The 27,396-nt window shown below is 41.1% G+C and overlaps 2 protein-coding genes across 6 annotated transcripts in view; one reads left to right on the forward strand and one right to left on the reverse strand.

Moving 5' to 3' along the window:
• The window catches only part of KATNBL1 (katanin regulatory subunit B1 like 1), a 56,768-nt gene extending 35,560 nt beyond the window's left edge, over window positions 1-21,208 (reverse strand). The window contains exons 1-3 of one of the 2 annotated variants that reach the window (XM_015066422.3): window positions 21,169-21,208; window positions 16,574-16,773; window positions 14,507-14,717 (exon numbers count right to left, since the gene is read on the reverse strand). The gene's annotated coding sequence lies outside the window, so the exon portion shown is untranslated. Of the gene's footprint in view, window positions 1-9,127; window positions 9,628-14,506; window positions 14,718-16,573; window positions 16,774-21,168 lie in introns of those variants that run through there. The other variant, XM_027066869.2, reaches the window with a different exon arrangement.
• Window positions 21,209-21,231: 23 nt separating this feature from the next.
• Window positions 21,232-26,494, forward strand: EMC4 (ER membrane protein complex subunit 4). 4 transcript variants are annotated; one of them, XM_015066423.3, is made up of 5 exons: window positions 21,234-21,441; window positions 21,786-21,900; window positions 25,088-25,241; window positions 25,533-25,693; window positions 25,923-26,494. In XM_015066423.3, exons 1-5 carry the CDS (start codon window positions 21,356-21,358, stop codon window positions 25,956-25,958), a joined length of 552 nt encoding a protein of 183 aa, XP_014921909.1. In that variant the 5' UTR covers window positions 21,234-21,355; the 3' UTR covers window positions 25,959-26,494. The 4 variants fall into 4 exon arrangements, with proteins under 4 accessions (XP_014921910.1, XP_014921909.1, XP_026922673.1 ...); XM_015066424.3 differs by lacking the exon at window positions 25,533-25,693 and having other exon boundaries at window positions 21,232-21,441; XM_027066872.2 differs by lacking the exon at window positions 21,786-21,900 and having other exon boundaries at window positions 21,311-21,441.
• The last annotated feature ends 902 nt before the right edge of the window (window positions 26,495-27,396 follow it).

Genomic DNA, 27,396 nt, shown 5'->3' on the forward strand with positions numbered 1-27,396 from the left:
TCTTTTTTCAAATTTTTATTTAAATTCTAATTAGTTAATATATAGTGTACTATTGGTTTCAGGAGAATTTAGTGATTCCTCTCTTACATATACAACAACATACAACAAGTGCCCTCCGTAATGCCCATCACATTCAACTGTTCCTAATCAAATAAAATGAACCATCATCATCCTCCCAGTTGCTGAAAGCCCCAAAGACTCATTCTTATTTTCTCTTTCATAAATTCCCTACTTCGAATCCACTGATTCTGCCTTTATAACATATTCCCAAACTATTTCATTTCTCTTCATTTTTGTAAGCATTATCCTAGACAAAACCACCATCATCTCTCCCTTGGACTATATCTGTTTGCTCCTAAATGCTCCAGCCACACTGGCCTTTTGTCCTTAAACATGCCAGGGTCATTTCCATCTTGTGGGCAAACCATTCCTTCTGCTTAAAATATGCCTCCCATATACTCTCAGGGCTACTGCCTCTCAAATCAAATGTTACTCACCCAAAAGGATTTCCTGACCACCCAATCAAAAATAACACCAACTTGGGGTCTATCCTCTATGCCAGTACCTTGTATCTATCCCTCTCCATAGCACTCATCACTATTTGAAGCAAGCTTATTTGCTTATTGTCCACATCCTCCCACTAAATTGTGAGCTCCATGAAAGCAGGAATCACGTTCACTATCTAGAATAGCGCCTGGCATATAGTGAATTGGTGCTTAATGAACAGCTGCTGAATGAAGGAACCTATCTAAAAAAAGACCATGAAAGATAATGGTAGGCTGGGAGGAGTCACAAAATATTTAAAAATGTCAAGGGGAGAGTGCCTAACTGTGGTAAACATTAAAACCGTGCCATGACATTCCAATTCTCCTTTCAGATACATGATTGGTTTACACTTGCCCATCATCTTGAAGCTAGGTAATGGTCATATGACTTGCTCTTGCCAGTGAAATAAAGAGCCACTTTGTGTGATTCACTTCTATTACTATCCCTCTATTATGGCAAGCAGCAACAGGACAGAGAGTAAAGTTCCATCTGTCCATATTCCTTACCAAGGACAACATAGAGCAGAGCCCCCAGATAACTCACATGTAAGATGAATCAAGGAGAAGTAAACCTTTGTTATTTGAAGCCACTGAGATTTGGGGGTTGTTACTGTAAAACAGCCCATCCAGACTGATAAACCATCTAAACAATGCTGTGGGCACAGAATAATGTGGTTAGTCACACTAAGTAGTCAAGTGATGCCACTAAATATACATAAGTAATTTCCTTCTAATTATTAGTTTCCAAATAGGTCTGCCAACAAGAAGAGAAAAAAATATTTATGTGGAGTTTAAGAATTCTTGTTCCGGGGCACCTGGGTGGCTCAGTTGGTTGAGCGTCCAACTTCGGCTCAGGTCATGATCTCCCGGTTTGTGAGTTCGAGCCCCACGTCAGGCTTTGTGCTGACAGCTCAGAGCCTGAAGCCTGCTTCAGATTCTGTCTCCCTCTCTCTCTGCCCCTCCCCACTTGTGCTCTCTCAAAAAATGAATGTAAAAAAAATTAAAAAAAAAAAAAAGAATTCTTGTTCCTGATACTATTTTTCAGTAAATATTCCCCCAAATAATGAATGTCACCCTGTACAGGCATACCTACCAGCCTTTTCTTACCTGGAAACATACTTCCTAGGTGAGAATAACCCAGCTTGTTGTTTCATTATTATCTACCCCAACTATTCAAATAACGGAATAGTTACTCAGTCCAGGTCACTGTGGAGGAAACAGACTAGAAGGATCCAATGCTAGACTGCATTGGATAAAATGCAGAAGTCCCTCGATACTGGGTTAGGAACCTGGACTTAATTTTGTACACAAAACAGACTTACTGAGAAGCTTTGTGTATGAATCACATAATTAAAAACTATTCTTGGGGCACCTGGCTGGCTCAGTCAGTACAGCATGCAGCTCTTGATCTTGGGGTCATGAGTTTGAGCCCCACGATGGTGTAGCAATTACTTAAACTTAAAATTCTTTTAACTTTTCTTCAAGATTATTAAAATTTTTTTAAATTTTTTTAACGTTTATTTATTTTTGAGACAGAGAGAGACAGAGCATGAACGGGGGAGGGGCAGAGAGAGGGAGACACAGAATCTGAAACAGGCTCCAGGCTCTGAGCTGTCAGCACAGAGCCCGAGGCGGGGCTCAAACTCACGGACCGCGAGATCATGACCTGAGCTGAAGTTGGCCGCCCAACCAACTGAGCCACCTAGGCGCCCCCAAAATTTTAAAAAATTGTTTATTCAATTTTGAGAGAGAGAGACAGAGAGAGAGAGAGAGAGACAGAGACAGGCATGAGCCAGGGAGGGGCAGAGAGAGAGGGAGACAGAATCTGAAGCAGACTCCAGGCTCTGCGTGGTCAGCACAGAGCACAACGCAGGGCTCAAACCTACAAACTGTGAGATTATGACCTGAGCCAAAGTTGGACGCTTAACCCACCCCTCTTGAAGATTATTCTATATGAGTAAGAATTAAGATGACTGGAACAGGAATGCCAAGAGTACTAATTTCCAACAGCTGTGCCATGAATCCTCTATGGATGAGAGGACAAATTTTAATCAATCTATTGATTTATTTTGGCTACAACATTAAACATACTGTTACTGGTGATATTAAGTGGTGTAAGGAATAAGCAAGGCATAGGTTTTTGCAAATAAGAGTAAAAGGCGCACTCAAAAGTCAAGCTGGCACTAAAGTAAGATCTGGTAATGGACAAAACTGCATTTATTGAGTATGAAGGGCAATCAGGGCAGTAATTACTTAATAGTTCTGAAAGGTAACCAAGTGAACAGTGGATGCTTTACCACCACTTGTAGGTATTTTTACATTCTAGGAAAGACTAGGTTGTAATCCTGTTGGTTTGTTGGAGTTCTTTCAAGATACTCAGAATATCTGTGCAGTCCTCCTCAACACCAGTCCATTCCTTCCTTCCTTCAGCAAATACTAAGTACATGTTACAGGCTAATTACCATTCCTGGCACTAAGGAAACATCAGTGAACAATGATCCCTGCCCTCCTGAAGCTTATATGCTAGTGGCACTTAAATTCCGTTCTAAAATTTCTTCCCCAATCCTATTACATGGGAGTAGCTTTTACAAATGCCTTTGGGAGGTATCATCTAATTAATGCACACTAAGATGTGAAAGACATCTTAGAATGTCTTTAGAATAGTCTCAGCAGAGGCAATTACCCTTGAAAAGTAAAGACTTCACAGATTCACAGACTCTTAGAGCTGGAAAGGACCTTGGAGATAATTTCAATTTACAAATGAGATTACAGGATCTGCCCAAGAACACTCAGTCACCAGCAGGAGAGAGCAGCTTAGAACTATGACTTGCAGTGTTAATGCCTTTCCCATATAACACCAAGCTGCCTGTTTTAAGATTAGTGAGAAGAGATGCTAGCATGGGCATTCCTGGATGACTGTTCAAGGCAAAAAGAATTTGAGGCAGTGTGTAAAATTGAAAGAGAGAGGGGTGCTTGGGTGCCTCAGTTGGTTAAGTGTCTGATTTCGGCTCAGGTCATGATCTTGCAGTTCGTGAGTGAGCGAGTTCGAGCCCCGCGTCGGGCTCTGTGCTGACAGCTCAGAGCCTGGAGCCTGCTTCGGATTCTGTATCTCCCTTTCTCTCTGACCCTCGCTTATTCACACAGTCTCTGTCTCTCTCTCTCTCAAGAGTAAGCATAAACAGGGGCGCCTGGGTAGCTCAGTTAAGCATCTGACTTCAGCTCAGGTCATGATCTCACGGTTCATGAGTTTGAGCCTGCATTGGGCTCTGTGCTGACAGCTCAGAGCCTGGAGCCTGCTTCAGATTCTGTGTCTCCCTCTCTCTCTGCCCCTCTCCCACTCTCATTCTGTCTCTCTCTCTCAAAAATAAATAAACATTAAAAAAAAAAGTAAAAATAAACATTAAAAAAGTATTCTTAAAAATTGAAAGAGAGTGAGGTGGTCAAGGGGAAGCAAACTAGGGGTACTTTCAGAAGACTCTTTCTCCCATCTCTACCTTCATTATGTCCCAAGAACAAAGATGGGAATACAAAACTAATGGATATTAGAGAAGATACTCGGACATAAGCATAGAGTAGTAAACACAGCATTTGAATCCAGCAAAGTCAAACTATATCTTATCCAATTTGAAAAGTGTATGTTGCCAGTAAAAGCACCATTTGTATTAGTTTTAAGCTTTTTAAAAAAAATTATTTCCCTAAAATACATTTTCCAGAAAGCACTAAACTAACTGATACAGATCAACAAGTATAATGACTCATAAAACAGTAATGTAATATTGAGTGGGTTGATGTTATCAGGCACTGGGCAAGCATTTTTTTAAAATTTTTTACTTTATCTTGAGAGAGAGAGGGACAGAGAGTATCCCAAGCAGGTTCCACACTTCTCAGCACAGAGCCCAATGCAGGGCGTGATCTCAAGACTGAGAGATCATGACTTAAGCCAAAATCAAGAGTTGGACACTTAACCAAGCCACCTGGGCACCTCTAGGCAAGCATTTTTAAAAATTTATTTATTTATTTATTTATTTATTTATTTATTTATTTATGTTTTATCTTTTATATTTGAGAGAGAGAGAGAGAGAGAGAGCGAGCGAGCGAGCAGGGGAGGGCCAGAGAGATGGAGACAGAATCTGAAGCAGGCTCTAGGCTCCGAGCTGTCAGCACAGAGCCCAACACAGCGCTCGAACTCACGAGCAGTGAGATCATGACCTGACTTGAGCTGAAGTCGGACGCCTAACTGACTGAGCCACCCAGGTGCCCCTATATATATATATATATATATATATTTTTTTTTTTTTTTTTTTTTTTTTTGAGAGAGAGACAGTGAGAGCTAGAGCAGGGGAGGGGCAGAGAGAGGGAGACATATAATCCAAAGCAGGCTCCAGGATTGCAGCTGTCGGCACAGAGCCTGATGTGGGGCTCGAATTCATGAACTGTGAGATCATGACCTGAGCGGGAGCCAGAAGTCGGACCTCAACTGACTGAGCCACCCAGGTGCCCCTGGGCAAGGATTTTTAAAGATAATTCCTCCTCCTCCAGAAAAGAGTTATACTCACGTCTTGCTTATAAACTGTACCAATCTATACATTCAAAAATCCCAAGTAGTCCTTTAATCTCTCAAAGACTCATGACCAACAAACCTGAGCCTTATTTAGTATTTTAATAGAAAGTAAATTATTAAAAAACTTTTCAAGAAGAGGAAAAATGAAAACTTGCTAGGAACTGAAAAATAAGCTTAGCACAAAAAAACAAAAGGTAAAAAACAAAAACAAAAACAAAGATAACAAAAAAAAAAAACAAAGAAAGACTATTATTGTTAAGAGTTTTAGGAAGAATGTAAGCTGACAGGCAGCAAAGGTCCTTATTAAAATCTCTTTATGGGTCTCTGTGATGGCAGTTTACATACCTAAGATGGATATTATTATGAGAATCCCCTGCCCCCCCCCCCAAATTATTATGAGAAACCGATTTATTTCAGTAGCCCTGCCATTCTTTTAGCTTCCTAGGTTTGAAACCTTGGAGATACCATTGACTTTTACCCCTATTGATTTCTATAGTTAATCAGTCATCATATTCTATTTCTTCCTTCAAAGTGTCTCTCTGGAATATAAGCAAAATTCCCAATTTCAAAAGAACACACACACCAAAAAAGATTGTGACCATTAAAAAGACCATTTTTCAAGGAATGGGAAATACTCATGACATGCTGAGTCAAACAAATAAACACACCAAACAATAAAAGCCCACAGGGAGAAAAATGTATAGTCCTAGTTTTTAAAAGATTTGAAAAAAACCACCACATGAAAATGCTTAACAGTTGTTTCTGCCTGGGGTAGGGAGTGGGAGGGTTATAAGTGCTTTTAATTTTTCACTCTCTACATGTCCAAAATTTCCTATAATGAACATGCATTATTTTCAGTGAACACGCATTATTTTCAAACTTAGGAAAAATTGTTATTTAAATAATTGTCTCATTTTATCACTGCTTGTCATTCTCATTGCCCTCATCCTATTTCCTTACAATCTCCCCCTTCTTCGAGGACTCCAACAAGAGCCTCCTTCTTGAGGTCTCTGAGCCAGCTTCCCCCAGCTTTAATACTGTTTGTACTCATGCTCCTAAAATTCATCATTCATACTTATTTTACAGCACATGGAAGCAGAAGCTGGCCATATAAACAACCAACTCACAACAGGGTCTCAACCTCAGCACCGCTGACATTTTGACATTTGGGGTAATTATTTCTAATGGAGGGGCTGTCCTATCGTAAGATGCTTAGCAGCAGAACTCATGGCCTCTGTCAACTAGATACTAGTTAGCACCTCTCCCCATTCCAGCCATGACACTGCCAAATGTCCCAAAGCAGGCAAAATTGTCCCCAGTTGAGAGCCACTGATATAAGTTTCAAAACTTCCAAAATCATCTCTCTGTGTATATACATATATGTTAAACTTAAACTTCTCTGCCATATGTGTCTTATACAACACTCCTCAGTCCTGCCCACATAATCTCATTTTTCTCAATAGGAACTTTCCAAATAGATCAGGTTCGCTGTTCTCAAGAAAAATCATTTTTATTCTCACTTCCAAGTCTTTTTTTTTTTCCTTCCAAGATTTTATTTAAATTCAAGTTAGTTAACATATAGTTTAACACTGGTTTCAGGAGAATTTAGTGATTCACCACTTACATACAACACCCAGTGCTCATCACAAGTGCCCTCCTTTATACTCATCATCACCCATTATCCCATTCCCTCACCAACTCTCACTTTGTTCTCTATGGTTAAAAGTCTCTTATGGTTTGCCTCCCTCTCTGATTTTCATCTTATTTTATTTTTTCTTCCCTTCCCTCATGTTCATCTGCTTTCTTAAATTCCACATGAGTGAGATCACATGGTATTGGTCTTTCTTGGACTTATTTCTCTTAGCATTATACACTCTAGCTCTATCCACATGGTTGCAAATTTGCCATCATTCTTTTTGATGGCTGAGTAATGTTCCATTATATAAATAGATAGATGAGATACAGATATATAGATAGATATATGATATAGATATATATCGATTTATCAGTCAATGGACATCCTCTTTATCCATTCATCAGTCAATGGACATTTGGACTCTTTCCATAATTTGGCCATTGTCGATAATGTTGCTATAAACATTGGGGTGCATGTGCCCCTTTGAATCAGTATTTTTTTTATCCTTTTCACTTCCAAGTCTTTGAACACACTGTTTCCTCACTAAAATTCCCCATTCACACTTCTATTCAATGCCCTAGATCCATCCTTTATGTGTTGGTTCTCTGCAGAAGCATTACCGATCAGCCCAGTTCAGTTCACCATACACCCTCTGTACTAAAGAAGAGTATTTTATATTGTTGTTGTTAATCTCACATCCCAAACTAAGGTTTGTTGCCCTGGCACATTTCTTTTGTATAACCAACTGTACCTAACACTGCTGGGCATAGAGACAATCAAAAGCTTGATACTGATGAATGAAATTTAACTGCTCTGCTGTAAATCACCACAAACGGTTGATTTCTTATGAAATGATTTTTTTTTGAACCTTTATTTCTTGTCATGGAGCTGTAAGTATAATCATTCCAAGAACAGAGTAACCACTCAATTAAATTCTCAGAATAAAAATATATAAAGGTATATTTTAAAGAGTATGTAGGTTTCAAACTGTTGTTCTCTACACTTCCAGGACATGATACAAAGGAACTAACATTATAAACTATGACACAAACATGAACTTTATGAACTCCATTTATCTTAAAATATCCAACGGAATTTTTGCTCAGTACGCAAAACTTACGTACGGTCAACAAAAGCAGAGAGCTGAATTTAATAGTGTGCGAATGCATATATACACAAACACACTTCACATATTTTATACCCTCAGTTAAGAGAAGTAAATGAAAGAGCTTTGTAAACTAAAAAAAGCCATATATAAAGGAGGCAGTCAGTAAAGCAGCATAGGTAAAAGCACGAAGCCAGCCTGCTTGGGTCCCAAACGTATTAGCTGTGTAACCTAGTACAAGTTGCTCAACTTTTCTGTGTCTCAGTTTCCTCTTTGTCAAAATGGGGATAATAATAGTACCCATCACAAAGCAAAGCTCTCAAACAGTGCTTAACACCCAGAAGGCCCAAAATAAATATTTATCATCGCTAACACTACAGTGCTAGTTATTAGCCCAGTAAAAGCCTCAACGTATAAAATTCTGATTCAAGTCTGAAGCAGGTTCAAACAAAAACAAAAAAAACCCAGAATAAACTATTTACACAAGTTGAAGCTATGAGGTGGTCTAGTTTCTCAGATTTTTTGCTAGTGCTAAATTGGTAATTACACACCTAATTTTTGTTACTGTTTTTTTTTTTCTTTTAATCTGTAAAGAAACTGACATAGACACCTCTGTTTTCAAAGAACTTTACAAGCCACAAGAAAACAACTTAACTCTTTGTTATCTCCATATTTACGCCAATTTAAGAGCGTGGTAAAAGCCTAGGTACTGTTACAGAACAACTTTTCAGCAAGTACAATGAGGTTTTTAAAGCTGCAATCAGCAATTCGTATGCAGTTATGTCAAGTTTCTGTCCTGCTAAACAAAAGCTTATCTGTCAGGGAACCAAGGACCCGTCAGAATATAAGGAAATACCAAGGCCCGGCCTAGGCGGCTCGGGAAAACCAGCCCTCAAACAGATCGCCGCAGACGCGTTCCGTCCTTCCCCCTCCCCGGCGTGCAGATGTCGGCTCCACCCGCAGATAAATAAGTGACAGCTGGTCGCGTCCACGCCTCTCCCGGCCCGGCCCCGCGGCGACCCCCAGTCGGCCTCCCGCGCCCGCTGTCCTGACCCTCCCCGCAGCGGCCGGGCAGGGGCTACTCGCGGGAAACGGAGGTCTCGCCGCCCCGCCCTTCCCCACCCTCCGACCCCGCAGCCCCGCCGCCGACGGGCTCCGCCGAGCGGAGGCCGCCGCGGGGCCTGCAGGTGGGCCCAGGGCGCGGCCGGACCGGAGGAGACGCGCGGCCTCGGCACGGCAGCTGCGGGCGCCGGGCTCGCACAGGCCCGGCCATCACTTACCGGCGCCTCATGGTACCGCGGCACCTCAGCCCTGCCCCGGCGCTGACGAGCTGCGCCCGGCAGCCTACACCGTCCCTCGGCTCCCGGGCCGAGCCCCACTCTGAGCCATTCAAACGCGGCCGCGCGCGCGGCCCGCCGGGATAGCTCCCCCTTGACGCTTCTCCCAGGCTCCGCCCAACGCTGGCTCGGCACCCCCCTCAGGTCGCGCAGGACTGGAGGGAGGAGGGAAGAGGACGTGTGCCCATAGTGCCCCCTGGTGGCCACGCGCACGCCCGGTAGTCTTGCTATGGCGCGGCAATCAAGCTCTAGGAACTGAGGGTGGACAAAAGTCAAAGAATGACCCTGTGCTAGTGACAGTCTGGTGGGGGAGACTGCCTTAAGTGTTGTCCCAGGAGAGGAAAACATCCGCTATAAAAGTATGGTGCAGGGAGAGATTTATTCCTTCACTCGCATTTAAAGGTACTAAGGCAAAGTATTTAAAAAGCATGGACTCTGGAGCTATGTGACCTTGCACAAGTCATAAAAATTCTCGTGTGCTTTGGTTTGCCCATCTGTAAAATGGGGATTATAATAGTATCTGTCTCATAGTTGTGAGGATTAAATGAGTTCATACATATAAAATGCTTAGAGGAATGTGTCTGCCATATGGTAAGCACTCTATAATTATTAGCTATTATGTTTCAATTCCTAATATGTGTCAGACTCTGTGTTAGACTCTTAAGAACACAAGAAATATGTCTGATGCAAACCCTATCCCAGAAAGCAAACTCAGTCTCTCTGGGACTAGAAACACTAGAATATGAGGTTAGGGTTGGGTCTGTCCCTCACCTGCTTTTAACTACTGAGGAAATTCTCTTCATCTTAGTAGACACAGAGTGTACCCATCTTCAAAGGTAAGCCACTGGTCAAGGTTAATCAAATTGTGATGGGAGCCCTTGCAGAAGCCAATCAAGTGGTGTATTTGAAAAAACATTTTCTCACTGCAAGACTACATTCCTCCACTCTTGGGAGGTGGGGGGGGGGGGGCTCTTTTTTCCAGAACTCTCCAGGGCTTGCCTAAGGCATGGGTTGCTTACGTTTGGTTCAGCAATATCTTTGAGGGCCTACCATGTACAAGGCTGACATTGCATCAGCTGCTACAGATAGTCCAGAGGAGCTCCTAGGGGGTTGGATAAACAGGGAAAGAGATCATTCGAATAAACTGTGGTGAGTGCAATGACAAAAGGTGTATCCTAAATGCTGTGGGAGTTCAGAGCAATGGGAGGCCTCACAGATAAACTAATCAGAACTAAGATGTCATTAGATGATAAAAGCAATATATTTTTCCTCCCTGGTAACTGGGTCCTTACCTACTTAATACAAAAAATTAAGTAATGGTGAGTGGGTCACTACTTTAGGTTGGTGGTAGAAATATTTTAAGATATATTTTGCATTGGCAATGCCTTTAAGAGCCAAGCACAAGCAGGCACATGCCTATGTGTGTGGCCACACCTGTAACAGGTGGGACTGTTGAGAGAGGCCAGTGGGGTGAGTGAGGGGAGGGAGCAGGACCCCTGGGCTCTAGGGGTGTTGCAACATAGAACATTCCTTGCGTATGACCTCCACTAAGTAGGTATGCTATTTTAAAGAAAAAAAAAATTCAACGCACATGGATGAAGTCACTTTCTTTCAAGCTGTTTCTTCATCACTACCATCATAAACAGGAATTTCCTGATAACCCACAAAAGGCATCGGTGGGGCCCTCATAGGAAGAGGATGAAGAGTGTAAGACATGGGACTTTATCTCAAGGGAGGCTGGATGTTGAGAGAAGACAAATAACGGAGTCCTAGGACCCAAGGAATGTGCTGCGTTAACACAGAGAGATGTCAGCCAAAACAAGGCCTCGGGTTGTCTGAAGGCCAGATGCGAATCCCGATATTCTCATTTCTAGGTCTTCTTAGGGCACAGTGTCTCAGGCAGTCCATCTCCAGACTCAGGTTCTAAAGTTATACCAGTGAAGAGCAGCCCTGGCCTATAGATCTCATGTCGCTGCCTGGTGTCCACATAATTTAAAGTGAAAATAAAGAGATTTGCCTTCATGTTGCAACTTTCGAAATATATACATTTTAGCAATGAGACTGCAGGTTCGTCTTCTTCATTGACACTTTTGAGTCAACCAAAATTGAATTTTTTTCACTTGGAGCTCAATCAAGCTTTTCTCTTTTTATGGATTTAAAAAAAGAGGGACTCTTGGTTGGCTCAGTCAGTAGTAGAGCATGTGGCTTTTGATCTCAGGGTTGTGAGTTCAAGCCCCATGTTGGGTGTAAAGATTACTTACATAAATAAATAAATAAAGGTCATCCCATACATGTTTTTAGTATCCCTGCATGAGTCCTTGAGCATAGAAAGGTGGTTCATGGCTAGACCTCCCAGTGAGCAGTGTCTGAGGGAATTACTCCTCTGGTCATTCTCTTATTCCTTCCTTCTGAATACCTTATATTCCTTCTATCTGAATGAACAGGCAGCTGAGTTAGCATTTCTGCCCCCACCCCATCTGCTTAAGGGTATGGATGTCATTCAGGGACAGTGCATAGCATACACCCTGAACATAAGCACCCGCGTGAGAAAAGAACACTCATGCAAAGTCTTACGTACACTTCTAACTGGACAACTGGGGTGGGGGTGGGGGTGGGGGTGGGGGTGTCATGGAGGAAGATTTGAACCAGGCCTGACAAGCTGGAGAGGATTTTTGACAAGCAGGGTAGCAAGAGCAAAGCCTGAAAACGTACGTGGTCACTTGACAGGTTGTGAAAATCTGGAGCGATGAAGCAAAGGTTTTGGGGAAAGAAAAAGATCACTAGAAACCCTTAGAAGTCTATTACTCATGAATAAGCACTATTTCCATCTTGAATATATGGGGGTTTTTTTTCCTATGCAAATGTAACTATATCTAGGAACAGAGATGAGATTATATCCTACCTACAACTCTGTAAACTGTTTTTTATAATAAATGTCATATGATATAAGTCAATCCATACCAATTAATATAAATGCGCATAGTAAAAATGTCAGTTAAAAAAAATGCATAGACATCTAGCGAGGAAGCTTGATGGTTAAATCAGTACTTCAGGAGGATTAAGCCGTCACCAGGATATAAGATGGCTGGTGGGAGGGAGGGGGGACTGCTGGCAAGAACCTTAGGTATGAAAGTGCTGTAGTTCACGCCAGCGGTTCAGGGAGCCACAGCTTTTACTGTGGTGTGTGTCATTCTCATCAGTGCAGACTGACGAAGGGCAATGCCTAAAGAGACCTAAATACAAGACAGCAATAGCTCATCCATTCCATAAATAACTGCATCCACTGCTCAGCCTTCACAGCCTTTGGAAAATTCCAGGCACTTGACTTTGGCAGTCCAAGTGGGAAGTCAATCCCTTTTTCTCTGCTCCTCCCTTCCCCACCTTCCTGTGTAGACTGTGGAAGGAAGGAATGGCATTAGGGAACATTTCAGATAAGGCAGTAGCAGTGGAAAAGAGCAGATTTCGCTCCCAGTTTACAAGGTTTATGATTATTTCAATCACCACCGCTGTACCGATGCCCTCCGTGGTTCAGAAGCAGCAAAGTTTGTGTGTGTGTGTGTGGCAAGGGGGTGGGGTGGGGGAGAGGGGGGTTTGAGGGCTGCTGGAGGGTGGAAGTGGTGGGGACTGTAGGGTAGTAGGAGATCCCCCTGTTAAGACAGTTTCTGGGGGCACCTTGGTGGCTCAGTTGGTTGAGCATCTGGCTTCAGGTCATGATCTCGCAGTTCATGAGTTTGAGCCCTGCGTTTAGCTCTGTGCTGACAGCTCGGGCCTGGAGCCAGCTTCAGATTCTGTATCTCCCTCTCTCTCTGCCCTCCCCTACTCGCACTCTGTCTCTCTCTCTCAAAAATAAACATTAAAAAAATTTAAAAAACAAAAACGAAAAGAGGTCTCTGATGCAGCTCTCTGTTACAACTCAAGAGCTGGACAGCAGGTAACATTTGTTATTTATAGATTTTCAACTCTGAATCCCAAGAGACTATTTTCCTCCTTCCCCAAGTAGATTTCCAGCAATTAGGGTACACTGTTACCAACTGGAAGATGGTAGACAGCAGCATCTTAGAGTGGAAAGAACACTAGCCTTGGAGCAAAGCTCCTCTCTTATCAGAAGCCTGGATCACTGCTTTTGGACCCTTTCTGCTCTATTTTTACCTTAACTGCACAGTGGAGATAATAATATTCTTCCCTTGGGGATGCTGGGAAGTAGGGTAACCTATGTAAAACACTTCAGTAGTGCCTAGTGCACTGATTGTGTATCTCTTTGCAGAATATCCCCCAACTCCGAACTTTACCTGTTCAGTGATCTTTCCAAGAGAACACAGTATGGTTGAGCGCAGCCTTGGAAAGCAGAGTCCTGGAATTACACCAGCTCTAGGAGCGGGACCAGTGGTGGGAAGACAGACCCGCTGTGGTGCTGATGGCCTGGTAATCGGTGCATGGCATCTGAAAGCTATGCCATATGCAACACACACCCAACCATGGGGGCTCAACACTGCTGGTGCCTCATAACAAACAGACCTTATAGAGGGGAGTTCAAGGGCAGGGTGGCAGGCAGGAAAGAAACAAAATGAGCAGGACAGCAATAATCAGAAGCAGGATAATGTCCATGGAAAGGAGACGTGAAAGAGGAAAGCAGATCCCCAGCCTCAGGAGATGGGGGCAGTAGGAAGATTACAAGACTGAAGTCCACCTCTCGGAGCTGGATGCAAAGGCAAAACTACTCCTACAGTGACAAAATTGAGTCTGAACCTAAACTGGCTCAAGTTCCTACCCCAAATTAGCTCTGTTCTTCACAATACCAGTTCTATAAGCTGTTGATAGACTGAACAAAGAGGAAAAAAGAAAAAGAAAAAGTCTTCCTTGGACACAAAGTTTGGCAACTTTGGATTAAACAAATATTAAATAAGTTATTTCTTTACTATAGCACTTTTCAGTCTTTAAAATACTAACTTTAACAGATGAACACAGGGGAGGGGAAGCAAAAATAAGATAAAAACAGAGAGGGAGGCAAACCATAAGAGACTCTCAGTCTCTCTCTCTCTCTCTCTCTCTTTTTTTTTTTTAGAGACTCTTAAATACAGAGAACAAACTGAGTGTTGCTGGAGGGGAGGGGAGCGGGGATGGGTTAAATGGGTGATGGGCATTAAGGAGGGCATGCATTGGGATGAGCCCTGGATGGTATATGTAAATGATGAATCACTAAATTCTATTCCTGAAACCATTATTACACTATACGTTAACTAACTTGGATTTTAATTAAAAAAAATACTAACATGAATTGTAAATCTCTAAAAGAAAGTTATATGCAGTGCTGCCCAAACTTACCTGAACTCTGAATCCTTTAAGGGAGAGAAAGCCAATATTCTAAAAAAATTACTCCTATCTAGAAAGAGTAGTAGTACCAGCATAGGTCCTGGGAGATGGGGTGTGGCTCCAGCTGCAGGCTGGGTGGAGAGGAGTGTGGAAGTCTGGTGGGTGCCTCGTGATCTTGGTCAGGGTGGGATGGGAGCAACAGAGCCTGAACATCTGGCAAGAGCTATCAGAGACATTAAAAAACATTGAAATAAAGATTAAGCCATACTTTTTTTCTTTGCCTTTTTAAAAGATGAAAGCATGGCTCTTCATGAAACAGCATGTTATAAAACCGTATAGTCTTAGTAAGTCTAAATATAAATCAAAAAAGTCTGGAAGAGTTGAACTCAAAATGTCTACGGGAAAAAAATTTTTTTGTTTCCATGGTATGATTTATTACCTTTTTTTGGGTTAGTTGCATTTTCCATTTTATACAATAATTGTCCTTCTTTTGTAATTAATTTCTAAAAATCACTTTATTACAGGAACTAATCATAAGCAAGTAGGAAATTAAACTTCTTGTGCAAATTTCTGAAAGTTTAGAATTTAATTTGGCAGCTTTGGCGATACTGTTTTATTACTTGTTATATTTTTTTCCCACTGAAGCTAGCTAGCCCTGGTTGTTAGCTGGATTCATTTGAATGGACCTCTTTTAGAAAGAAACTTGTATCCATTTCCTAGGGCTCCTGTAATGAAGTATCAGAATCTGGGTGGCTTAAAACAACAGAAAGAGAGTCTCCCTTAATTCTGGAGACTACAAGCCCAAAATCAAGGTGTTGCCAAAGACCATGCTCTCTGCAGGCTCTAGGGAGGATCCTTCCTTGCCTCTTCCGAGCTTCTGGTGGCTCTGGCAATCATTGGCTTGTAGCTGCATTACTCCAGTCTCTGTCTCCATTATCACATGGACTTCTTCCCTGTTTATCTGTGTGTCTTCCTCTCTTTTTATGAGAACACCAGTCATTGGATTTAGGGCCCACCGTCATCCAATATGACCTCACCTTAACTAACTAAATCTGTGAAGACCTTATTTCCAAAAAAAGTCAGGTTCTGAGTTTCCATCTAGATGGATGTGAATTTTGGGGGGACGCTATTCAATTTACTACAAGACCATAGACATAATTTAGTCCACAAACCTTCTCCTATAGAACCATGTTGCCAAGGACCCTAGGGATGTTCACAGCAACATTTTTTGTAATAGTGACAAAAGGGAACAACCTAAATGTCCATCAACTGGAGACTGGTTAACTAAATTATCATACATCCTATCCTATGTATACTCTATAGCCTTTAAAAAAATGAGGCAAAACTGAGTGACACATATGGAAGATATTCAAGATAAGGTGAAAAAAAAAGTCAGTGGACAGTGTTGAGTATGTTTACATTTATACAATAAGCTCCTACCAATTAAACACCCCTACATTTATGTTTATGTTTTAGGGGATGATTTTGCCTCCAAGTACCAGAAGGTACTTATTCAATTTTTCTGAATCCTACTTAATCCTCACATTAATTTGCTCAGGCTGCCATAACGAAATACCACAGAGTGGGTGGCTTAGACAACAGAAATTTATTTTCTCACAGTTCTGGAGGCTGGTCTGAGATAAGGTGCTGGCTGATTCAATTACTGAAGACAGCCCTCTTCCTGGCCTGTAGAGAGCCACCTTTTCACTATGTCTTGATATGGTGGAGTGAGATAGTGAGCTCTCTTGGGTTTCTTCTAAGGACACTAATCCTATTATGAGAGCCCCACCTTCATGACCTCATCTAACCCTAATTACCTCCCAAAGGCCCCATCTCCAAATACTATCATGTCGGTGTTAGGGCTTCAACACATGAGTTTAGGGGAAACATAAACATTCAGTGCACAATAATCTTCCTTCCAAAAAATTCAGGCCATAAAGCAGTGCTTATATCTGAACCAATTGAGGCTTTTAAAAATTAGCACATAGGAAAAAGTGCCATGAAGGACCTGCATTGGTCATTCAGATACCTGATGTAAAGACAAGTTAGCCCACATCCAAGATAGCTGAAATTAATCACCAGAATGAATCCAAAGTAATCACGCTTGAAGAAGCATCCTGGGCCATCAGTAATGTATCATCATGACTCATGCTATGGTTGTCATTCTTATCCTTTAATAAGATCTGTGGGAATGGCAATCCTCCCAGTTTCCTAAGCAAGTGCTGGAGGGAAGTGCTATAATGGGAACTTGTTAAAATGTGAATTGCACAACAGCTCTCCTGAAATGAAAAAAAGGTAATTGTTAGGGAAGAATGGTATTACTAGCCAACATCTCCCAGCACTGTCTAGTTCATGTCACTGCTGACAGGGGTATTTCATGACACCCACAGAGCCATAAACCAGAAATTAAAAAAAAAAAAAAATGTAATCCACATAGAAATGACACAGAAACCCAACAATAACTAGGAAGGTAGTATTTTACTGCTCCCCACTCCCCACCAAATTGTTTTTACACTAAAAGGGTTTGAAACTGCAAACAGACAAAATGGAGGAAAAAAGTTTCCTCTCATTAAGACTCTTACTGACACGGAATAAATCGCATCTTGAATAAAATAGTGTGAGGTGGTCCTTTTCAGAAGGCAGTGATGATAGGAGAGTTAAATAACACAAATAAACTGGGGATTTGCAATGGAAACCCATTTTATGGAAGCTACAGGACCTTTTAGAACAGCATACTAGGGAAGCTGGTTGGACCACGGAAGAGGGCAGAACAATTATTGTACAGACAAGTGGCATACCCCAGAATGTAAGACATTATCTATGAAAGCTTTTTTTTTTCCCCTTTAGAGAGATCTATTCTTGCAAATCTGGTTGTTTGAGTAGAAAATTTTCAGGGTGCTTGAGTGGGTCAGTCGGTTAAGTGTCTGACTTAGTTTCAGCTCAGGTCATGATCTCGCAGCTTCATGGCTTCCAGCCCCGAATCGGGCTCTGTACTGGCAGCTCAGAGCCTGCTTGAGATCATCTCTCTCTCCCTCTCTCTCTGCCATTCCCCCACTGGTGCTGTCTCTTTCTCTCTCAAAATAAATATATAAACTTAGAAAAAAATTTTTTTCTTCGGGGCACCGCCCTGGTAAAGCATGTGACTCCTGGCCTGCAGGTCGTGAGTTTGAGCCCCATGTTGGGCACGGGGCCTACTTAAAATTAAAAAAATAAAATAAAATAAAAATAAATAAAAATATCCTTTCCAAGTTTCAATCCAAATGCAACTGCTCAGAAAATGGCATAAAGTATTAGAAACAGATAGCATCTTAGACGCCTAAAGTGGTGGTGGTGGGGAGATTCAAAAACAAATACAAAAACTGTGTAGACAGCCCAAATATAAAGTCACTTGAGGCAACTCACAAGACCTATGGAATCATGGTGTGGGTCTTCTCAGTTTCTTTAATTAAAATCGTATTTGCTCAAAGTCACAAAAGGAAGTTTAAGATTTATTTTTACAAATTGAGTATTTCCATTATTGTCTTATTCAAGGTTAGTCCAGTGGGAGGCATACAAGGAGGCTCTCAGAAACCACTGACTGTTTGCTTAAATTACTGTGTTAAGTTCAAACCTTTTAGAGTAGCAAAATGCTCTGGGTCAGTGATTCTTAGTACTTGCTGCACAGTAGACCCATGCTCTACCCTAAGCAAATGAATTAGAATCTCTGGAGTGTGGCCCAGGCATCAATATTTTTAAAGAGATTCCAAGGTGATTCTCCTGTGAATCCGGGACAGAGAACCATTATGCTTCTAGGTTTGGAAATGTGTCATATTATTAACATTTATACTTTTTCTAAATCCAAAAATGGTACCTGCACAATGCAGGTAACTAGGAAAAGTATGGGAAAGCACAATTTAAAAAATTATCTGAAATCACATTACTCCTTTATGTGTTCATCATTTTCTCTATGTCTATGAAAGAATAATATGCAAAGTGTTTTTTTAAATGTTTTTATTTATTTTTGAAGGAGAGAGAGAGACAGAGCATGAGCGGGGGAGGAGCAGAGAGAGAGGGAGACACAGAATCCGAAGCAGGCTCCAGGCCCTGAGCTGTCAGCACAGAGCCCGACACGGGGCTTGAACTCAGGAACCGTGAGATCATGACCTGAGCCAAGTCGGAAGCTCAACCAACTGAGCCACCCAGGCGCCCCATACGCAAAATGTTTTTGAAAAAAAAAAATGTATTTTAGAATTAGAAGTTACCCTTAGAAGTCATCTAGAAGTCCCTTATTTTAGAGATGAAGAAATTAAAGCCAAGAGTTCCTAACTCAAAGTGGAGTTCATTTGGAGTCAGGATCAGAATTTAGGTTTCCCTTGACTTTTCTTGCAAAACATAATTAGTAAAAACAAACAAACAAACAAACAAAAAAAAAAACCCTGAGTCCTCAAGTTTAAATTCAACTTGAAATTCCATTTCTATAAAGGATATATTATTTCTCATGGTATTCTAATAATCTTAAAAAACAACAACAAGCAGAGCTTGTCAGGGAGTACCTTCATCTTTCTCAAGACTTCTAAGTATTCTATGGAACAATGACTCCATAGGAAGTTAATAGGTGTGATAAAGAAAAAAAGGGGGGGGCTTCTTATTTAGGTGGATGGGAAATGAAGATTCATTACGGAATCACTTCTCATGGTTTTAGTATGTTATATTAATCACACTGAGACCCTCTAGGGTGTGTGTGCAGAATATCATCTACAGTTTTCCTCAAGTGTATTTGACCTTGGAACACTTTCTCAGTTCAGTCTCATTGTTCACCTCAGTCTTCATGTTCTTTGGAACATGTTTTAGCAAATTACACTATGAGGATTCCTAGGATAAAGGAATAAATGACCTGGACTAACCTACTGAGGCCAAAGCAACCTCGATTTGGGTTCCAGTTTAAACATTTTTATAGTTAAGTGGTGGAGTACTTTAAAAGGGACGGAATATATGATTCGGATGACTAACAATGTTTTCAAAAGTGCTCCTTTACAATTTATTAAAGAAACTTGAACTCAAAAAAAGAAAAAAAAATCCATGAAAACCATTAATTGGATACAATAGATAACGTTCTAAAACGTATTCCCTTCTAGTTTTTACATTTTTTCACATAAATGTAATTATAGTATATTCAGTTCTGTATTATATTTACTTTCAATTAATTTACTCACATTCACTAAACAGTTATTCAGTACATCATGTTCTAGGCAATGGAATCAAATATAATTAACACATACCTCCTACCTTTAAGGAATTTAGGGCAGGGTGCAGCAAGAGAGGGGGTAGATATGTGCTCAGGGGATGTCAACAAACATAAATGCAATGCACTAAGTGCTGTTGTTACGCAGATTACAGTGGGGACAAAGAAGATTGCCCAATAGGGCCAAGACCCTTGTGAAGTCTGAGATGAATCTCAAAGGTTTATCAGAGATGAGAGATAAAGGCAGAAAAGTAGAAAAAAAGCAGGAAAGCAATCCACAAGCTGAGTCTTCCTAAGATCAGATAAATATTTTAGAATGAATTGGAAGGGGAAAAGTGTTTCTTGTTACTACCTTATTCAAACAGTCTATGAACACACGATACTTTTAAAATCACAGAACAAAGTGGGGATGGAAATCTTCAGCGTCTCCAGATCAGCATCATCTTCAAGAGCCCAAACTCTTTAACTGGCCCTTTTCAACCTTAGCTCTTGATTATATTCTCACCTCATTCCTCCTCCTCCCTCACCCCTAAGCCGACCATATCAAGTAACTTGGGAGTCAAAGAAAAAAAAAGTTTAAAAATACAGTACCATTTTCAAACCGCCAATTAAAACACATTATAAAGCTGGTGGAATGCAAATGGGTGCGATTTTGCTAGTGAGCATTGAAAATGAAAATTCCTTAAAAATGTGCATAGTCTTTGATCCAGCAACTGCGCTTCTAGGCATTCAACTTAAGGAAATACAACACACACAAGAATGTTCACATTCAATGGTTATAAAAGGGGTAGAAACGGGAAACAACTTAAATATCGAACATCAGGTTAAATTATATAAGTATACAACTGAACACAAAATCCAATCACTATTGTGCTTTTTTTTTTTAATTTAAAAAAATGATGCATACGTAGCGGGCACTCCATTTAACCTCAAAACCCTGGAAAGGAGGCAGATTATCCAACTTCTACATATGAAAAGGTTGAAACACAAAAGATTTAACTTGTCCAAAGTCACATAAGTAAAGAAGCCAGGATTCAAAAGAAGGCCATCTGTATCTCAGGCCCACGAGCCTTCCCACTTCTACACTGCCTCCTAGCATTGGGCGGAATGAGCATATTTACCGCGCAGGGTTAAACGTGACTTCTTAAACACAAAGCTCCTGGGACATGGAGGGCATTTTCAATACTCGGAAGCTACTAAATAACTTGCTCAAGGTCACTCAACCCGTGGTGAATACAGGTTTTAACGCAGATTTGAATCTTGTCTTCCCGGGAGAGCGTAGGAGCTCAGAAGGATTTCTAGGCTTCAATTCCTAACAGGGTCAGTAAGGACTTTCCCTCTGCAAAGCGCACCTCAGAGGTCAGGGAACACACAACAGGCCTCTTCAGAGAGGAGGAAGCGCTCGGGGGTCGTTTTACGGAGCTAAGTACGGTCTGACCTTCACGACACCCACCTTCTGCACTTCCAAGGACTCTCTCTTCCACCCTCCGTCCGCCAATTTCCGGGTGGAAGTGACGTGTACGTTACGCGCCGGAAGCGGGCTTGAAGAGTAAGACAGAGAAGTAGCGGGTGTCAGTGGGCCTGGGTCCCCGCCCGCTTTACAGTGAGGAGCTTTGCAGCTTTGGTAGGTGGCCGTTGCCATGACGGCCCAGGGGAGCCTGGTGGCTAACCGAGGCCGGCGCTTCAAGTGGGCCATTGAACTGAGCGGGCCTGGAGGAGGCAGCAGGTGAGGAGCAGGGACCGAGCTAGGTAACAGAGCCTTCATTCACCCCAGTACTGCCGCAGAGGAATAAGAACTGATCTCTGAGGCACAACTCTCTGAAAAGGACGGGTGGCATAAAGACGACTCCTGGGGAGCTAGTGGCTTCTCTGCCGCGGAAGTTTCTAATGTTCAAAGGATGTTTATTTTATTCCTCCCAATAGACAGAGGTCTGACGAACCCACGAGAGGGCTTGGTCTAATCTGGGTAGGTGTATCTGAGGCTCTTTGTTCCTATGATTAATAGAACAGGAAATGTGGGATTTGAAGTGTGGAAGGGTGCAGCCTTAGTTTCCTGCTTTGGTTCTTTAGGAGCCGAAGTGACCGGGGCGGTGGCCAGGGAGACTCGCTGTACCCTGTTGGCTACTTGGACAAGCAAGTGCCTGATACCAGCGTGCAGGAGACAGACCGGATTCTGGTGGAGAAGGTACAGAGGTATAGATGTTACAGTAGTTCTTAGGCCAATCCTGACCTACACACGCACCCTCCTCTCCCAGGCAGCATATGACTGATTTACTGTAGGAGTCTTAATCCCAATATTGGTAGATAAACCGATTGAGATTAATTTACAGTAGTAAAAGTGCTTAATAGTTGGAAAAACAAAAGGCGTTTGAACGATGTAAGAAAGTAGGTGGAAATTATCTACTGGTGCTGTGCCTAACAGCTGAAGTCCTCCTTTTACTCTAGTTCCCTTACAACCACAACTCTAGTTCCCTGACACAACCAATGTGTCAGATATACTTTTGGCTTTATCCTCACAACAGATGAGAAAGTTTGTTACTTATTACTATTTATTACCTTACCTATCATTCGAGTCTGAGCGACTTCATCTTCTGTCACTTTCCCCTTTGTTCTTCATTCCACTCTAGTCAGAATGGCCTCCTTGCTGCTTCTTGAATATACCTGGCAGGCTTCCATCTCAGACTTTCCTACATGTTCTTTACCTCTTCCTGGAATACTCTTCCCCCAGATACTTTTATGACTTGCTCTCCCATCTCCTTTAGGTCTCTCAAATATTACCTTCTTAGTAGGGGTGCCTGGGTGGCTCAGTCGGTTGGACGGCCGACTTCGGCTCAGGTCATGATCTCACGGTCCGTGAGTTCGAGCCCTGCGTCGGGCTCTGTGCTGACAGCTCAGAGCCTGGAGCCTGTTTCAGATTCTGTGTCTCCCTCTCTCTGACCCTCCCCTGTTCATGCTCTGTCTCTCCCTGTCTCAAAAATAAATAAAAACGTTAAAAAAAATTAAAAAAAAAATTACCTTCTTAGTGAAGCCTACTCATGGCACTCCCTATCCTGTTTTCCTACTTATCCTTTCCTAATTCCTATATTTTTCCCATATCATTCATGTATATGATATAGTTACTTTATCAACTGTCTTTTTTACGTTGGTAAGCTCCAGGAGAGCAGATTTTTGTTTCCTGACAGCTAGAACACAACCTGGCACTTTTTTTCATCTCAGCCTTAATATTGTTCAATACCAAATGATCTTCATTTCATGAATTGCAGTGATTTTTACAACATGAAAATGACAGCTGGTATCAGTGCCTTTCTTGATAAGTATATCACTTTTCATCTTGGTACATCAAGTTGTAGTACTATGAATAACATGAAAGTATTAAAATGGCCTGATTTTGCAGGTAGATTATTATACTTTAGAACACTTCTGTTGTATGGATGGTTTGATCTTTAAACTCCAAGATAAGTGATCTTTTATGTAAGTGACACATCAGGAACTGCTTACAAATATGGCCATTTATTCTTTTAACACGAATAAGCTCAATGCATAGTGATATATTCTATTACTAGATTTACTTAATATTTTGTTTAGGATTTTTGCATTTAGTTTCAGGAGTAATATCAATCTATAAGCTTTTCTCATAAGGTCCTTGTCAGGTTTTGGTATTTATGGGGCCCCATTTAATGAGTTGCAGAATGATCATTTTTTATTTTCTGAGAGTGTGTATAAGATTGGCTTAATTTTTTCCTAAAATGTTTAGAATTTGCCAAGGAAAACCATCTGGGCTTAATTAAAGATTCAGTTTCTTAAATAATTTGAGGACTATTTAAAATTTCAATCTAATATATTATGCTGTTAGGTAGTTCTTCTAGGAATTTATCCATTTCCCAAAATTCATAATATGATCACTTTAATACACTGCAAGAACTATAGAGATGTTCCTCTTTTATTCACAATGTAAAATATCTCTTCTTTTTCCTTCGTCAGGCTCTCCAGTATTGATTTTATTAATCTTCAAAAAAAAATGCCTTCAGCTTTGTTTACTTAAAGAAAATTTCATTAATTTCTTTTCTCATTTTTCTTCCCTTCTCATTTCTGTGGGCTTTATTCCTTTCTCTAACTTCTTGAAATAGATGCCGAGCACAATGTGGATGGAGCTAAGGAGTATTCTCCTAAGAGAAATAAGTCAGAGAAAGACAAATACCATATGGTTTACTCATATATGAAATTTAAGAAGCAAATGAGCAAAAGGCGGGGAGAGAGAGCTGCAAACCAAGAAACAGACTCAGAGGGGAGGTGGGTGGAGGCATGGGTTAAATAGGTGATGGGGATTTGGGTGCACTTGTGATGAGCACCTTGTATGAAGTGTTGAATCACTATAATGTACATCTGAAACTAATGTTACACTGTATGTTCACTGGAATTTAAAATAAAAGCTTTTTAAAATTTTTAAAAGAGAAATAGTTTTCTAATACGTATTTAATTTCTTCTTTGATTTGTTGATTATTTAGAATACATTTGTTAATTCTAACATGTAGGGAGTTTTGTTTTCTTTTTGTTACTGATTTTTAGCTTAATTGCATCATAAGCAAAGAACATGCTTTGTAGGATTTGGGTTCTTGTGAGCTGACACTTTCTTCATGGCTCTGCAAGTGGTCAGCTTTTCTAAGTGTCTCAAGTATGTTTGAAAAGAAAGTGAAATCTACAGGTTTTGGGTGCAATGTTCTGTATATATCAGTTGGGTTAAGTTAATGTCATTCAGGTCTTCTGTATCTGTTTTTTCCTTTTTTATGTTTATTTTTGAGAGAGAGCGTGTGAGCAGGGGAGGGGCTGAGGGGGAGGGGGACAGAGGATCTGAAGTGGGCTCCGTACTGACAGTAGAGAGCCTAGTGCGAGGCTTGAACCCATGAACCGTGAGATCATGACCCAAGCCAAAGCTGGAAGCTCAACTAACTGAGCCACTTAGGCACCCCCAGGACTTCAATATCTTGATTTGTCAGTTTGTTTTTTTAGTTATTGATTGTGATGTACTAACTCCCATCTTGTGGATTTACCTATTTCTTCAGTTGTAGATGGGACAATGATAGATGCAGAAGTACAAGAACCAAAGTAGGGAAGTCTTTCTTTTTAGTTAGATCATGGGGGGAAAATAACATCTGGAAAACCAATGGGGAAAAATATTACAAATGTTGAGGATGCCTTATCTTTAGTGGAAGAGAAAGCTTCTTGTGGCAACATGAAGGGCAAAAGTGGTGGAACTGAGGAGTCGGTTCAGAAGCACAGAATTGGGAATTGTGTTCACTTCACCTTAACATCAGTGATCTGACAAATGTGGGACGGAGGATACAGATCATCAGTTAAAACTGTGTTTGTTTTAGCGCTGCTGGGATATCGCCTTGGGTCCCCTCAAACAGATTCCCATGAACCTCTTCATCATGTACATGGCAGGCAATACTATCTCCATCTTCCCTACTATGATGGTGTGTATGATGGCTTGGCGGCCCATTCAGGCACTTATGGCCATTTCAGCCAGTAAGTATTCTTGATAGAACAACCCTTCCTTAAGTTTTAAGAATTGAAGACATATTCTTAGGTGAAATTCATGAAAATCTTTAGTACTGCTGTTGGCTAGTTGCCAGTGGGGTGGAGGGGGGTGTACAGGGAGGTGATGATAATGGTGGCAGTATGGAGGGGAGGGAACTTATCATGGTTTTTTATTCACCTTCAGTGGTCCTATTTGCTCTCTTTCTTTGGGTCTATATTGTTTTAATAAATGACCTGATTCATATTGGGGGAAAAAAACTTGGCTTGTTCTCTCAACAGCTTTCAAGATGCTAGAAAGTTCAAGTCAGAAGTTTCTGCAGGGTTTGGTATATCTCATTGGAAACCTCATGGGTTTGGCACTGGCTGTTTATAAGTGCCAGTCAATGGGACTGTTGCCTACACATGCATCAGATTGGTTAGCCTTCATTGAGCCCCCTGAGGTAAGCCAAAAGAAAAGTTCAATTTGGGCCAGTTGTAAATAATTGACCCATTTGAGGGTGGAGGATTTGAGTTGGTACTAGAGTTTATTTTTTAAGAAATAAGATTCCTTGGGAGTTTGGAAGTTGTCATTTTTTAAGGATAGAGTGAAATAGAGCCTGTGATTAAATAAAGTAACTGTACTTGATTCCAGGAGTTAGTTCAACACCCCTTCACCTTTTCTTGTTTCAGAGGATGGAGTTCAGTGGTGGAGGACTGCTTCTGTGAACCTGAGAAAGAAGTACCTGGTGCCTTTGTATCAGGATCCCATTTACAACCTTTTCATGTCCAGTGGCTCCTCCTTCACATACTTACTCTTCACATGATCACTCATGCCAACAAGAACCCAAAGCTCTCTTTTCTCCATGGTGAGGCCCAGAAAGACAAGTATGTATCACTACACACACAAACCATACTACAACCCTTGACTGAAAATAATGTAGAAAACTTTATTTATGTTTCCAGTACAGAGCAAAACAACAAATAAAACTGTAACTCTATGTAAACAAAAGAATGGCCGCTGCTAAATCGAGAACCACAGCAGCAGCTCCTTTCAATAAATTAAATGGTCGAGAACAATGCTTAAAAAAAAGTTGCACATGTTTCCCTTAAATCTATTTTCCTTAATATTTCACTTCTATTTAACACAAGCTGGAACATAAAAATTCTGTTGGAGACACTTGTGGAAGATGTAAGAAACTAATGCTGGATTCAGATTATACATGATGAAAAGAAAAATAAACCAGACAAAAAGGGCACGTAAATATGCGTACAGTGTAATCGCTACTTTAATATCCACAATAATGGATTTTTAACACATGTAGGGGGCGTGAGGATTGGCGGGATAGTCGGGGCCACAGCCATCTGAGGCAAAGGAAGATACACAGTAATGATCTTTCCCCTGCCAAGAGGAACCTGGCATCTGTCAAGCAGATGCTGCAATTCAAACCTCAGCTTTTAAGATAGCTTTAGAAGGCAGAGGGCCAGCATCTGGAGAATGGATATTGTCATAATCTGCCCTGGTAAATCATAGCTGAGACTTAAAAGCTGAATCTTACTCAAAAGGCAGGAAGAGGTCTTTCCTTTCTCTTCCTTCTTGAAACATAAAAGCCCCTTCCCCTAAGGTGCATTCTCTTATCAAGTTTTCAGTATTGCTTTATTTGCAGTGATTAGAAGAGACAAGACACTTTGCAGACAAACAACATAAGCAACACACGGACATGAAATGCTCTAGACGGAGATGAGTTTAAATCTGGCCTAATAACCATTTTCCCACATAATGGTGATTGTACGTTTTAAGGGCTGAAGTAGCAGCTGTTATTAGTAGCCACTAACTCCGTTATCCCTTTTAAAAGATTCTTATAGAGCTCCAACCACAAAAAGCTCTTCTAAAACCTTGTTTTCTGCCCATATTTTTTCTATATGGAAAAAAAAAAAGATCAACTACTTTGGCCAGAGGATGTGTGTAAATGTAGAGGAATTCCTGGGTAGGCTGACCTTTAAAGACTGGGGTGTCAATATCTTGGGTCCTAAGGAACCTATTCCACTACTGTGGACTCAATTCAACAATGGAGTATTACGGTGGAAATTGTAAACAATGCTTCTACCCTCTGCAGGAAGGAGCAGGAAAAAGACTTAAAGATTGTGTCTGCTTTGCTACCCTGAC

The sequence above is a fragment of the Acinonyx jubatus genome, chromosome B3 (assembly GCF_027475565.1).
Source record: "Acinonyx jubatus isolate Ajub_Pintada_27869175 chromosome B3, VMU_Ajub_asm_v1.0, whole genome shotgun sequence".
Classification (NCBI taxonomy): domain Eukaryota; kingdom Metazoa; phylum Chordata; class Mammalia; order Carnivora; family Felidae; genus Acinonyx; species Acinonyx jubatus.